The following is a 13,094-nucleotide window of genomic DNA, read 5'->3' on the forward strand; positions in this document are numbered from 1 at the left end:
TCATTATGGTATAAATCCTCACCTCTAAAGAGATGTGTAGTTCTTACCTCTAAAGAGATGTGTAGTTCTCACCTCTAAAGAGATGTGTAGTTCTTACCTCTAAAGAGATGTGTAGTTCTCACCTCTAAGGAGATGTGTAGTTCTTACCTCTAAAGAGATGTGTAGTTCTCACCTCTAAAGAGATGTGTAGTTCTTACCTCTAAAGAGATGTGTAGTTCTCACCTCTAAAGAGATGTGTAGTTCTCACCTCTAAAGAGATGTGTAGTTCTCACCTCTAAAGAGATGTGTAGTTCTCACCTCTAAGGAGATGTGTAGTTCTCACCTCTAAAGAGATGTGTAGTTCTCACCTCTAAAGAGATGTGTAGTTCTCACCTCTAAAGAGATGTGTAGTTCTCACCTCTAAAGAGATGTGTAGTTCTCACCTCTAAAGAGATGTGTAGTTCTCACCTCTAAAGAGATGTGTAGTTCTCACCTCTAAAGAGATGTGTAGTTCTCACCTCTAAAGAGATGTGTAGTTCTTACCTCTAAAGAGATGTGTAGTTCTTACCTCTAAAGAGATGTGTAGTTCTCACCTCTAAAGAGATGTGTAGTTCTCACCTCTAAAGAGATGTGTAGTTCTTACCTCTAAAGAGATGTGTAGTTCTCACCTCTAAGGAGATGTGTAGTTCTCACCTCTAAAGAGATGTGTAGTTCTTACCTCTAAAGAGATGTGTAGTTCTTACCTCTAAAGAGATGTGTAGTTCTCACCTCTAAAGAGATGTGTAGTTCTCACCTCTAAAGAGATGTGTAGTTCTCACCTCTAAAGAGATGTGTAGTTCTTACCTCTAAAGAGATGTGTAGTTCTTACCTCTAAAGAGATGTGTAGTTCTCACCTCTAAAGAGATTGTAGTTCTCACCTCTAAAGAGATGTGTAGTTCTTACCTCTAAAGAGATGTGTAGTTCTCACCTCTAAAGAGATGTGTAGTTCTCACCTCTAAAGAGATGTGTAGTTCTCACCTCTAAAGAGATGTGTAGTTCTCACCTCTAAGGAGATGTGTAGTTCTCACCTCTAAAGAGATGTGTAGTTCTCACCTCTAAAGAGATGTGTAGTTCTCACCTCTAAAGAGATGTGTAGTTCTCACCTCTAAAGAGATGTGTAGTTCTTACCTCTAAAGAGATGTGTAGTTCTCACCTCTAAGGAGATGTGTAGTTCTCACCTCTAAAGAGATGTGTAGTTCTCACCTCTAAAGAGATGTGTAGTTCTCACCTCTAAAGAGATGTGTAGTTCTCACCTCTAAAGAGATGTGTAGTTCTTACCTCTAAAGAGATGTGTAGTTCTCACCTCTAAAGAGATGTGTAGTTCTCACCTCTAAAGAGATGTGTAGTTCTTGCCGGTGGTAGCGTACAGCCTGGTCGTGCAGACCCAGGGCGTTGTAGGCGTTGCCCATGTTGCCGTAGGCCCGGCCCTGAGCAGCGTAGTCCCCCAGCTCCTGGACCAGGGCCAGATGAGCCTTATGGAGCTCCAGGGCCTTCTCGTACTCCCCCTTCATCTGGTAGATGATGCCTGACAGGAGGACCAAACAGTGAGCAGATGATTATAGCTTCCTTACTAGTTGATATTGTTCCAATTTCCAATACATTTACTTCTACTCCACTACATCTCGCATCCAAATACTGTACTTTTACTCCACTACATTTATTTGAAAACTTTAGTTACTACTTCTCAGATATAAATGATGATATTATGAAACATACATTAACCACTTTAGCCCCATTTTATACCTAGGCTAGTTGAACATAGCAGATCTACAAGCTCACAACGTGTCGCATCACGACGCGTTGTGAGCTTGTAGATCTGTTATTTTCAAACATTTTAGTACTTTCACTTTTGGTACTTTAAGTACATTTTGATGCCAATACTTTTGTACTTTTACTCAAGTCAATTTAGAATTCTGGACTTATTGTAACAGAGTATTTCTATATGGCAGTATTGGTACTTTTACTTAAGTAAAGAATTTGAGTTCTTTTTCCAACACTGTTTATTTGTAAAAAAAAAAAAATGTAAAAGATAATTCTAATTACAACCTCAACGGGAATATGAACACACACACACAACACACACACACACACACACACACACACACACACACACACACACACACACACACACACACACACACACACACACACACACACACACACACACACACAGTGGTGGGGTTGTCCACTCAGCATTAGGATCAGGTTAACAGGCTCTCGTGTGTCACTGCGGCTGCAGAAAACCAAAACCTGGTTAATAAAACATGAGTGTTGATTGGACACAGAGGCACTGCAGCATGTCATGTGATACATGCAGCATGTCATGTGATACATAGGACGACCAGGAGGCTCCTGTGTCCAGAGAGAGGAGCTGTGGAGCAGACAGGAACAGTGGCGGAAGAAAAACATTTCTTCCGCCACGGCTAAAAACGTTTTAGCACAATACCACAATTATGAAAATACTCTGTTACAAGTAAAAGGCTCAATTCAAAATGTTACTCGAGTAAATGTACAAAAGTATTGGCATCAAAATATACTTAAAGTACGAAACGTTAAAGTACAGAAATGATTGAAAATAGCAGATCTACAAGCTCACAACGCGTCGCATCGCGACTGTAGATCGTCTATTTTCAAATAGCCTAGGTATAAAATAGGGCTAAAGTGGTTAATGTATGTTTTATGATGTAATAATCTGGAAAGTAACTAACTAAAGTATTCAAATAATCAAAGCGAAAACAGCAGAGCCTCAAGCTCAAAGGGGTTTGTAGATCTGCTGTTTTTTTTCGGCTGTGTGCCAAGGAACCCGCCAAATGATATGTATTTGGCCCACGGACCCTCATCTGAAAATGTTTTGTGCCGGGGAATGGCTGTTACGCACACAAAGGGATGTACATGTAATAGCACGTCACCATAGAATAGTGGAACTCATAGCGAAGGACATATGAAAATATCACGCATCTACAGTGAGAATGTACAAACATTCCCGTGTTATTTCTGGGGGCCATGTCCCACCTTTCTCCCACCCATTTTGCCAGCCTAGGCTGGCTCAGGGTGGAAGACAGGGTTAAACAACAAAAAATGGGACTGGTCTTCAAAATTGTAAATGCAAATTTGCCCGATATGCCCCCTAAACCGGCATTTCTGATTAAATACCTCCAAAAAGTTAGTGACACCCACAGTCACGAAACTAGAGGGAGCGTAAACAACAATCTGGTACCACCCACCCACAAAACAAACATGGGCAAATTCTCCTTCTACAGCACTGCCACCCAGGATTGGAATAGTCTAACCCCATCCCTCAAAAAACTATACATGTCTATGAATTGAATACCAAGGACCTCATTGGAAACAAGACCGCAAGGACTTTCATGAACGAACCTGTTTGACAAAGTATTCTAAATGTAACTGTGCTGTTTTACATTTTTTGCCTAATAAAATGTTCAATCAATCAATTTCGAGGAAGCTGACCGGGCATGCTCAAACATGCGGTGCGCGGCTCCGGCCGGAGTGGCTTGGAGCGGCAGGCGGTCCTCGCTCCGAGTTCCTCTCCGACCTTTTTATAAACCCGCTAAAAATCGTCCCGCTCCGCTCCCCACTCCGCTCCCCACTCCGCCCCCCGCTCCGCCCCCCACTCCGCTCACATGCTCTGGTACATACCCAGGTTAGAGGAGGAGGAGCATACAGTACATACCCAGGTTAGAGGAGGAGGAGCATACAGTACATACTAGGGTTTAACACCGGGAATCCCGGGATGCGGGAATCCCGGGATTCCCGAGGTTATTTACCGTCCCGGGAACTGACTTCGGTTCCCGGGATCCCGTTTTTTTTTTTTTTTTTAGAAATGAATACTAATTAGTAGAAAGGCCTATCTACAGCAAGGAGGAATTACTATTATAATTAGCCAAGTTACTTGCCGCGTTGCCGACCAGGGCAGGGTCCCATCGTCCCGTTGTGAGAACCAATATGGGACAGTGGCCGTGATGCCCCCTGCCTGCCCTGCGCACGCTGATTTCACCGTTTAAAACAGTAGACACCAGTTGACTAGTTGAGATTCAACATCAAGTGAAACGCTGCATAAGCAGTGGGTAGGTTTGATTTCGAGCCTATATTCCAGCTTAAAATGCGCGCAAGCCAAGCAATGCTTTTGATAGAGAGAGAGGAGAGACTGGAGAGAGAGAGAGAGAGAGAGAGAGAGCAAGAGAGAGCGCGTGCGAGAGAGAGAGAGAGAGAGAGAGAGAATTAGACCGATGTGGTCCGATTTTTTTATCATCATTAATGTAGCCTACCCTACCTACACTTGCATTTTAGAACGTTCAAACTACCATTTTACTAGAACTACCCAGTAGAACAAGTGAACTGCACAACAGCTGTCTGTCTCATTGATTGTCAGTGGCAGCGCATGCATGTGCACATCAAAATCACACTACAAAACCCGACATTTGATCAACAACAAAATATAGATTAATACATTTGACAACATACAGCCAACATCCCAAAATGGAGTCTTAATATCCAGCAAGTAGCCTAATATAAATTAATAACTGCAAACAAATTACAAGTTTAGGCTATCAAATAAATCAATATCCTACAAAAGTAGAGAAGCTGTGACCTCACCGGCGCTCTGATGGACAATAAATAAATAATCCTTTTGCAAATTCTCTTGTCAATAATGATACAAATGGAACGTTTATTTCAGCAGCTAGAGTTTGACATTGTTTGAGTGAGTGTTGGGTGCACAGCGCAGCTCCTCGTTTAAGTTAATTGTCTTCACCCGCTGCTGCGTAACAGGGCAGATCTCCGCCAGGGCACTATATTATATTTATATATTATATTTATATGATTTAAAAAATCTACTTAAGTCATTATTAGTGCAAGTTCATAGGTGGACACAATAGGGACATTTGGGCACCTCAATATAAAATTGGCTATTTAAATATCTACATATAAAAGCATTTTAGTGGGTACTTTTTTTTTTTTTTACCCTTTAACGGGAATTCCCGGGAAGCCCGGGAAAAGGTCTGAAAATTCCCGGGAATTAAATTTAGATATTTCCCGGAAAATGTTAAACCCTAGTACATACCCAGGTTAGAGGAGGAGGAGCATACAGTACATACCCAGGTTAGAGGAGGAGGAGCATACAGTACATACCCAGGTTAGAGGAGGAGGAGCATACAGTACATACCCAGGTTAGAGGAGGAGGAGCATACAGTACATACCCAGGTTAGAGGAGGAGGAGCGTACAGTACATACCCAGGTTAGAGGAGGAGGAGCATACAGTACATACCCAGGTTAGAGGAGGAGGAGCATACAGTACATACCCAGGTTAGAGGAGGAGGAGCATACAGTACATACCCAGGTTAGAGGAGGAGGAGCATACAGTACATACCCAGGTTAGAGGAGGAGGAGCATACAGTACATACCCAGGTTAGAGGAGGAGGAGCATACAGTACATACCCAGGTTAGAGGAGGAGGAGCATACAGTACATACCCAGGTTAGAGGAGGAGGAGCATACAGTACATACCCAGGTTAGAGGAGGCGCGTCCCTGCGCTGCCCTGTCCTGCAGCTCCTGAGCGATGTTCAGCTGGTGGTGGTGGTGCTGGCCTGCCCTCTCCAAGTCCTACAGTAGAGACAACGCATGGTTAACCCTTTCAGAACGGGAACGTAAAGATCTGTGTCATTTTAAGATTTCTTTGGCTATTCTTGAATATATATATATATACAGTATATGTTTTAAAGCGAACATTTTAAAACTCCGATCTGTGCTTCTGGGGGGTCCCTGGAACAACACATTTTGAGATGGGGGTCCGTGGCCCAAAATATGTTGTTCCAGGGACCCCCCAAGAAGCAAAGATTTGAGTTACAAATGTTAGCTTTAAAAAAATATATATATTCAAAGATTCGCACAGATTTTCACGATAAAAAAAAAATAGCAGATCTACAAGCTCATAGCGCGGCACTCGGTGCTTGTAGATCTGCTATTTTGAATAGCCCAAATAAATCTATAAAATGACACAGATGCGTTCTGGGGGTTGGTGGGTTGGGGGGTGAGGGTGAAAATCCCCCCCCCCATTCCCCCAGTGGAATGAATGTGCATTACACCCACCAACCTGCACGCATCGGGCAGCGTGGCCCAGCCCGGCGTACGCCCTCATCTCGATGGCCCTGTCGCCCAGCTCCTGTGCCAGGCCCAGCACCCGCGTGTGGTAGGAGATGGCCTTGTCAAAGTCCCTCTGGGAGTGGTAGGCGCTGCCCAGGTTGCTGTAGGCCCGCGCCTCCTCACAGCGGTTCTCCAGGTTCTGACACATGGGAGCAGCAAGGCAAACGTGTGAGAAATTTAAAGATGTAATTCATTAAAGGGATAGTTCACCCCCAAAGTGACTTTTTTTCCAATGGATTTTTGTCTCATTCCTAAGACAATAATTTGATGACCGGCAGCGGTTCCGGTAGGAGACACAAAGAGTCTCCTTTGTGTCTCCTACCGGAACCGCTGCCTACCGGTCCGCTGGTCATCAAATTATTGTCTTAAAATTATTGGCTGGAAAAAAAAAATTAGACATTAAAAACCATGACTAATGGGAATAGTTTCATTTCACAAATCAATCTAATCCCCCTTCAGCTAATCCTAAAATAAATCTTATTTTAGTCACAATAAAACTGCAAATGATGTCTGTATGGGGGGATGGTACCATATGAAAATGATATGTCCAGATTATTAAAGATATTATCACGATAATCAAAATATGCTTAAAACTCAAAATGCCACTTTTGTTGTCAAACCACTTGAAACCCCAGCATCCTCATTCTGGGGGGAAACGTTCGCCAAAAATAGCAGATCTACAAGATCTGCTGTTTTTGGCGCATTGAGTGAAATACGAGCGTACCAAATGCTTTCTTTACAGGTCAGTTTCATCAAGTATAGAGGGTTTAAGTTGTACTGAATTTGAAGCTCAGCAAAAGCTAATTCATCCCAATGTATGAGGACAATTTCAAGATCATTTAAAATCTCTGAGATACGATTATTGTGAGTGTTTTTTTATCATGATAAACGATACCATAGCGATAATATCGTCCCATCCCTATGTCTGTGTGTTTAAAGTAAATGTATTGCTGGATGTTCATGATGGTTAAAGTACATGTACAGTAACTGCAAGATCTACTGTAGTCACATTAGTTAGAACATGCTTCATGGGGTGTGTAATTGATATAAAATAAGTCATGTTTTGGGTGAACTACTCCTTTATAGTCAGGGGATATTAGCAGAATATTTTCCAATCTTGGAATAAATTCCTTACCAAAAAAAAATCTTCGCCAATGTGTTTGTAAAGGTGTCTAGTAACACATCTCACAAAGACTGAAATGCAGTTTCCCTAGGAGAATTTTTGACAGCTCCTTAACACATTAACTGCCAAGACCGTAGTCCTACGGGCCGTTAAATCCAACTGTTAAGCGCCGAGACCGTAGCCCTACGGGCTGCGGTCTTTTCGCGCATGCGCGGTCCGGGTGCACTTTCGGAATTTTTTTGATCAACTTCCGTTTCCGGTTTGATGACAGGAAATAGAATTATTTGGGATCCGGTTTTGACGCTCACGCCCGCTCCCATTCTACAGACGAAACTGAAACTCAATTCTCTTCCTGTAGTTTTTTCTCCTCGCATTTCACTGTTTAACGTAATCCGCTCTAACTCAAACATGGATGCCCCGTTTGACACGTGGTTTTCACTGGGAGATACAGGGAGATCGCGCGGATGTAAACATACCGTGTAGCGCTCAATCTTAAGGATTTTAACAAGATCTATGGCGACATGAAAAAAACAAAAAAACAACAAAAACACCTTGGCACTGGTGAGTACATTATGAGATTAGCCCTTGGCAGTGGATGTGTTAAAGTTGGTGTACCCACCATAACCTTGGTTAAAAAAAAAAAAAAAAAAAAAAAATCAAATTTTATTTCTGTTTTAAGTAGCATGTGAGGGGTCAAACTAGGGTGTTTTTATGATTCTGAATCCATTGCAAGCATTTGTTTTGCACCAAAACCACTCCTTGGGCTAAAAACGGCCATAGCCATCCTTTTCCAGGTATACTTTTTGTGTAAAAAGCCCATTGAGATTGGGCCGTTTTTAGCCCAAGGAGTGGTTTTGATGCAAAACAAATGCTTGCAATGGATTCAGAATCATAAAAACACCCTAGTTTGACCCCTCACGTGCTACTTAAAAAAGAATAAAATTTAGATTTTTTTTTTGTTTTGTTTTTAAACCAAGGTTATGGTGGGTACCCCAACTTTAAGGAGCTGTCAAAAAATCTCCTAGGGAAACTGCATTTCAGTCTTTGTGAGATGTGTTACTAGACACCTTTACAAACACATTGGTGAAGAATTTTTTTGGTAAGGAATTTATTCCAAGATTGTTTTAATATCCCCTGACTATTAAGGCAATTGGCCAATACACTTTTTTTCATTTCTCATTTTGTTGGCAAAACACTAAATGCAGATTCTCATTCCTCTCATTCCCAGTCAGAACAGATGGTCTTCATGTACTTTTCCCTTTAGCATTGACAGAGTTAATGCTAAAAGTTTAGCATTGTTCATTGGGTAAATACTGTGTACAATGAGCAATTGTGTTGTTACAAAAGAAAAGGCCAGCATGAGCGGTTACTGGAGTCAGTGAGTAACTTCCCTTCTTCACACCATTGAAGAGTAACAGAGAACACATGCTGTTATTTACACACCACAGGTGCAAATGGTGAACACAGTATTCTCACAAACATAATATAAATGCTAAGGGTTCCAGTGCACTAGCTGTTTCTACATAGTACGTACACATGGAGCAAGAAGCAGGAGAAAACATGAAAATGAGGAAATGAGGTTAGACAAATGCAAGATATTGAGGAAAAACGGTAATACAGCAGAAAAGAAAGCCTGTTTGTGAGTAGTGATCAAAAGCCAGATCATTGTTGATTGTGTTAATGTGTGTAATACCTAATCCTAATGAATTCTAACAGTAATGACAGTACCTTGGCTATGACCAGATGCTGTTCTAACAGTAATGACAGTACCTTGGCTATGACCAGATGCTGTTCTAACAGTAATGACTGTACCTTGACTATGACCAGATGCTGTTCTAACAGTAATGACTGTACCTTGGCTATGACCAGATGCTGTTCTAACAGTAATGACAGTACCTTGGCTATGACCAGATGCTGTTCTAACAGTAATGACAGTACCTTGGCTATGACCAGATGCTGATCTAACAGTAATGACTGTACCTTGGCTATGGCCAGATGCTGTTCTAACAGTAATGACTGTACCTTGGCTATGACCAGATGCTGTTCTAACAGTAATGACTGTACCTTGGCTATGACCAGATGCTGCTCTAACAGTAATGACTGTACCTTGGCTATGACCAGATGCTGTTCTAACAGTAATGACTGTACCTTGGCTATGACCAGATGCTGCTCTAACAGTAATGACTGTACCTTGGCTATGACCAGATGCTGATCTAACAGTAATGACTGTACCTTGACTATGACCAGATGCTGTTCTAACAGTAATGACTGTACCTTGGCTATGACCAGATGCTGTTCTAACAGTAATTACTGTACCTTGGCTATGACCAGATGCTGTTCTAACAGTAATGACTGTACCTTGGCTATGACCAGATGCTGTTCTAACAGTAATGACTGTACCTTGGCTATGGCCAGATGCTGTTCTAACAGTAATGACTATACCTTGGCTATGACCAGATGCTGTTCTAACAGTAATGACTGTACCTTGGCTATGACCAGATGCTGTTCTAACAGTAATGACTGTACCTTGGCTATGGCCAGATGCTGTTCTAACAGTAATGACTGTACCTTGGCTATGACCAGATGCTGTTCTAACAGTAATGACTGTACCTTGGCTATGGCCAGATGCTGTTCTAACAGTAATGACTGTACCTTGGCTATGACCAGATGCTGTTCTAACAGTAATGACTGTACCTTGGCTATGGCCAGATGCTGTTCTAACAGTAATGACTGTACCTTGGCTATGACCAGATGCTGTTCTAACAGTAATGACTGTACCTTGGCTATGACCAGATGCTGTTCTAACAGTAATGACAGTACCTTGGCTACGGCCAGATGCTGTTCTAACAGTAATGACTGTACCTTGGCTATGGCCAGATGCTGTTCTAACAGTAATGACTGTACCTTGGCTATGTCCAGATGCTGTTCTAACAGTAATGACTGTACCTTGGCTATGACCAGATGCTGTTCTAACAGTAATGACTGTACCTTGGCTATGACCAGATGCTGTTCTAACAGTAATGACTGTACCTTGGCTATGACCAGATGCTGTTCTAACAGTAATGACTGTACCTTGGCTATGACCAGATGCTGTTCTAACAGTAATGACTGTACCTTGGCTATGACCAGATGCTGTTCTAACAGTAATGACTGTACCTTGGCTATGGCCAGATGCTGTTCTAACAGTAATGACTGTACCTTGGCTATGACCAGATGCTGTTCTAACAGTAATGACTGTACCTTGGCTATGACCAGATGCTGTTCTAACAGTAATGACAGTACCTTGGCTACGGCCAGATGCTGTTCTAACAGTAATGACTGTACCTTGGCTATGGCCAGATGCTGTTCTAACAGTAATGACTGTACCTTGGCTATGGCCAGATGCTGTTCTAACAGTAATGACTGTACCTTGGCTATGGCCAGATGCTGTTCTAACAGTAATGACTGTACCTTGGCTATGGCCAGATGCTGTTCTAACAGTAATGACTGTACCTTGGCTATGACCAGATGCTGTTCTAACAGTAATGACTGTACCTTGGCTATGACCAGATGCTGTTCTAACAGTAATGACTGTACCTTGGCTATGACCAGATGCTGTTCTAACAGTAATGACTGTACCTTGGCTATGACCAGATGCTGTTCTAACAGTAATGACTGTACCTTGGCTATGGCCAGATGCTGTTCTAACAGTAATGACTGTACCTTGGCTATGACCAGATGCTGTTCTAACAGTAATGACTGTACCTTGGCTATGACCAGATGCTGTTCTAACAGTAATGACTGTACCTTGGCTATGGCCAGATGCTGTTCTAACAGTAATGACTGTACCTTGGCTATGACCAGATGCTGTTCTAACAGTAATGACTGTACCTTGGCTATGGCCAGATGCTGTTCTAACAGTAATGACTGTACCTTGGCTATGACCAGATGCTGTTCTAACAGTAATGACTGTACCTTGGCTATGGCCAGATGCTGTTCTAACAGTAATGACTGTACCTTGGCTATGACCAGATGCTGTTCTAACAGTAATGACTGTACCTTGGCTATGACCAGATGCTGTTCTAACAGTAATGACAGTACCTTGGCTACGGCCAGATGCTGTTCTAACAGTAATGACTGTACCTTGGCTATGGCCAGATGCTGTTCTAACAGTAATGACTGTACCTTGGCTATGTCCAGATGCTGTTCTAACAGTAATGACTGTACCTTGGCTATGACCAGATGCTGTTCTAACAGTAATGACTGTACCTTGGCTATGACCAGATGCTGTTCTAACAGTAATGACTGTACCTTGGCTATGACCAGATGCTGTTCTAACAGTAATGACTGTACCTTGGCTATGACCAGATGCTGTTCTAACAGTAATGACTGTACCTTGGCTATGACCAGATGCTGTTCTAACAGTAATGACTGTACCTTGGCTATGGCCAGATGCTGTTCTAACAGTAATGACTGTACCTTGGCTATGACCAGATGCTGTTCTAACAGTAATGACTGTACCTTGGCTATGACCAGATGCTGTTCTAACAGTAATGACTGTACCTTGGCTATGACCAGATGCTGTTCTAACAGTAATGACTGTACCTTGGCTATGGCCAGATGCTGTTCTAACAGTAATGACTGTACCTTGGCTATGACCAGATGCTGTTCTAACAGTAATGACTGTACCTTGGCTATGACCAGATGCTGTTCTAACAGTAATGACTGTACCTTGGCTATGGCCAGATGCTGTTCTAACAGTAATGACTGTACCTTGGCTATGGCCAGATGCTGTTCTAACAGTAATGACTGTACCTTGGCTATGGCCAGATGCTGTTCTAACAGTAATGACTGTACCTTGGCTATGGCCAGATGCTGTTCTAACAGTAATGACTGTACCTTGGCTTTGACCAGATGCTGTTCTAACAGTAATGACTGTACCTTGGCTATGACCAGATGCTGTTCTAACAGTAATGACTGTACCTTGGCTATGACCAGATGCTGTTCTAACAGTAATGACTGTACCTTGGCTATGACCAGATGCTGTTCTAACAGTAATGACTGTACCTTGGCTATGACCAGATGCTGTTCTAACAGTAATGACAGTACCTTGGCTATGGCCAGATGCTGTTCTAACAGTAATGACAGTACCTTGGCTATGGCCAGATGCTGTTCTAACAGTAATGACTGTACCTTGGCTATGACCAGATGCTGTTCTAACAGTAATGACTGTACCTTGGCTATGACCAGATGCTGTTCTAACAGTAATGACTGTACCTTGGCTATGGCCAGATGCTGTTCTAACAGTAATGACTGTACCTTGGCTTTGACCAGATGCTGTTCTAACAGTAATGACTGTACCTTGGCTATGACCAGATGCTGTTCTAACAGTAATGACTGTACCTTGGCTATGACCAGATGCTGTTCTAACAGTAATGACTGTACCTTGGCTATGACCAGATGCTGTTCTAACAGTAATGACTGTACCTTGGCTATGACCAGATGCTGCTCGTGGCATTGCACGGCGTTGCTGAGGTCTGCCAGTGCCGTGTACACGGCGCCCATGTTGCCCAGCTGGCGCGCCTCAGACAGCCGGCACTGAGTCTGTCGTGCCAACAGGACACACTGCTTGTGGCTGGCCAGGGCATTGGGGTAGTCTCCTATAGCGATGTACACATGACCCAGACTGCTGAGGGCGCTGGAGGCAGCCTGGAGAGAGAGAGAGAGAGAGACACACACACAAATATATACTATATATCATTGGTTCTCAAAGTGGGGTCCGGGGACCCCCAGGGGTCCTTGGGGGGTTCCAGGG

General features: G+C 42.8%; 2 protein-coding genes across 2 annotated transcripts in view; one reads left to right on the forward strand and one right to left on the reverse strand.

Moving 5' to 3' along the window:
* LOC308077758 (BRCA1-associated protein-like) overlaps positions 1 to 13,094 on the forward strand; it is an 801,007-nt gene that overhangs the window by 401,182 nt on the left and 386,731 nt on the right. The window lies entirely within an intron of this gene.
* LOC308079074 (tetratricopeptide repeat protein 28-like) overlaps positions 1 to 13,094 on the reverse strand; it is a 118,251-nt gene that overhangs the window by 64,292 nt on the left and 40,865 nt on the right. The window contains exons 6-9 of the mRNA XM_080420412.1: positions 12,767 to 12,988; positions 6,128 to 6,316; positions 5,541 to 5,637; positions 1,347 to 1,543 (exon numbers count right to left, since the gene is read on the reverse strand). Coding sequence (XP_080276538.1) covers positions 1,347 to 1,543; positions 5,541 to 5,637; positions 6,128 to 6,316; positions 12,767 to 12,988 — 705 coding nt within the window. The remainder of the gene's footprint in view (positions 1 to 1,346; positions 1,544 to 5,540; positions 5,638 to 6,127; positions 6,317 to 12,766; positions 12,989 to 13,094) is intronic.

Source organism: Gymnoscopelus braueri (genome assembly GCF_963280865.1).
Source record: "Gymnoscopelus braueri genome assembly, chromosome: 22".
NCBI classification, from domain to species: Eukaryota; Metazoa; Chordata; class Actinopteri; order Myctophiformes; family Myctophidae; genus Gymnoscopelus; species Gymnoscopelus braueri.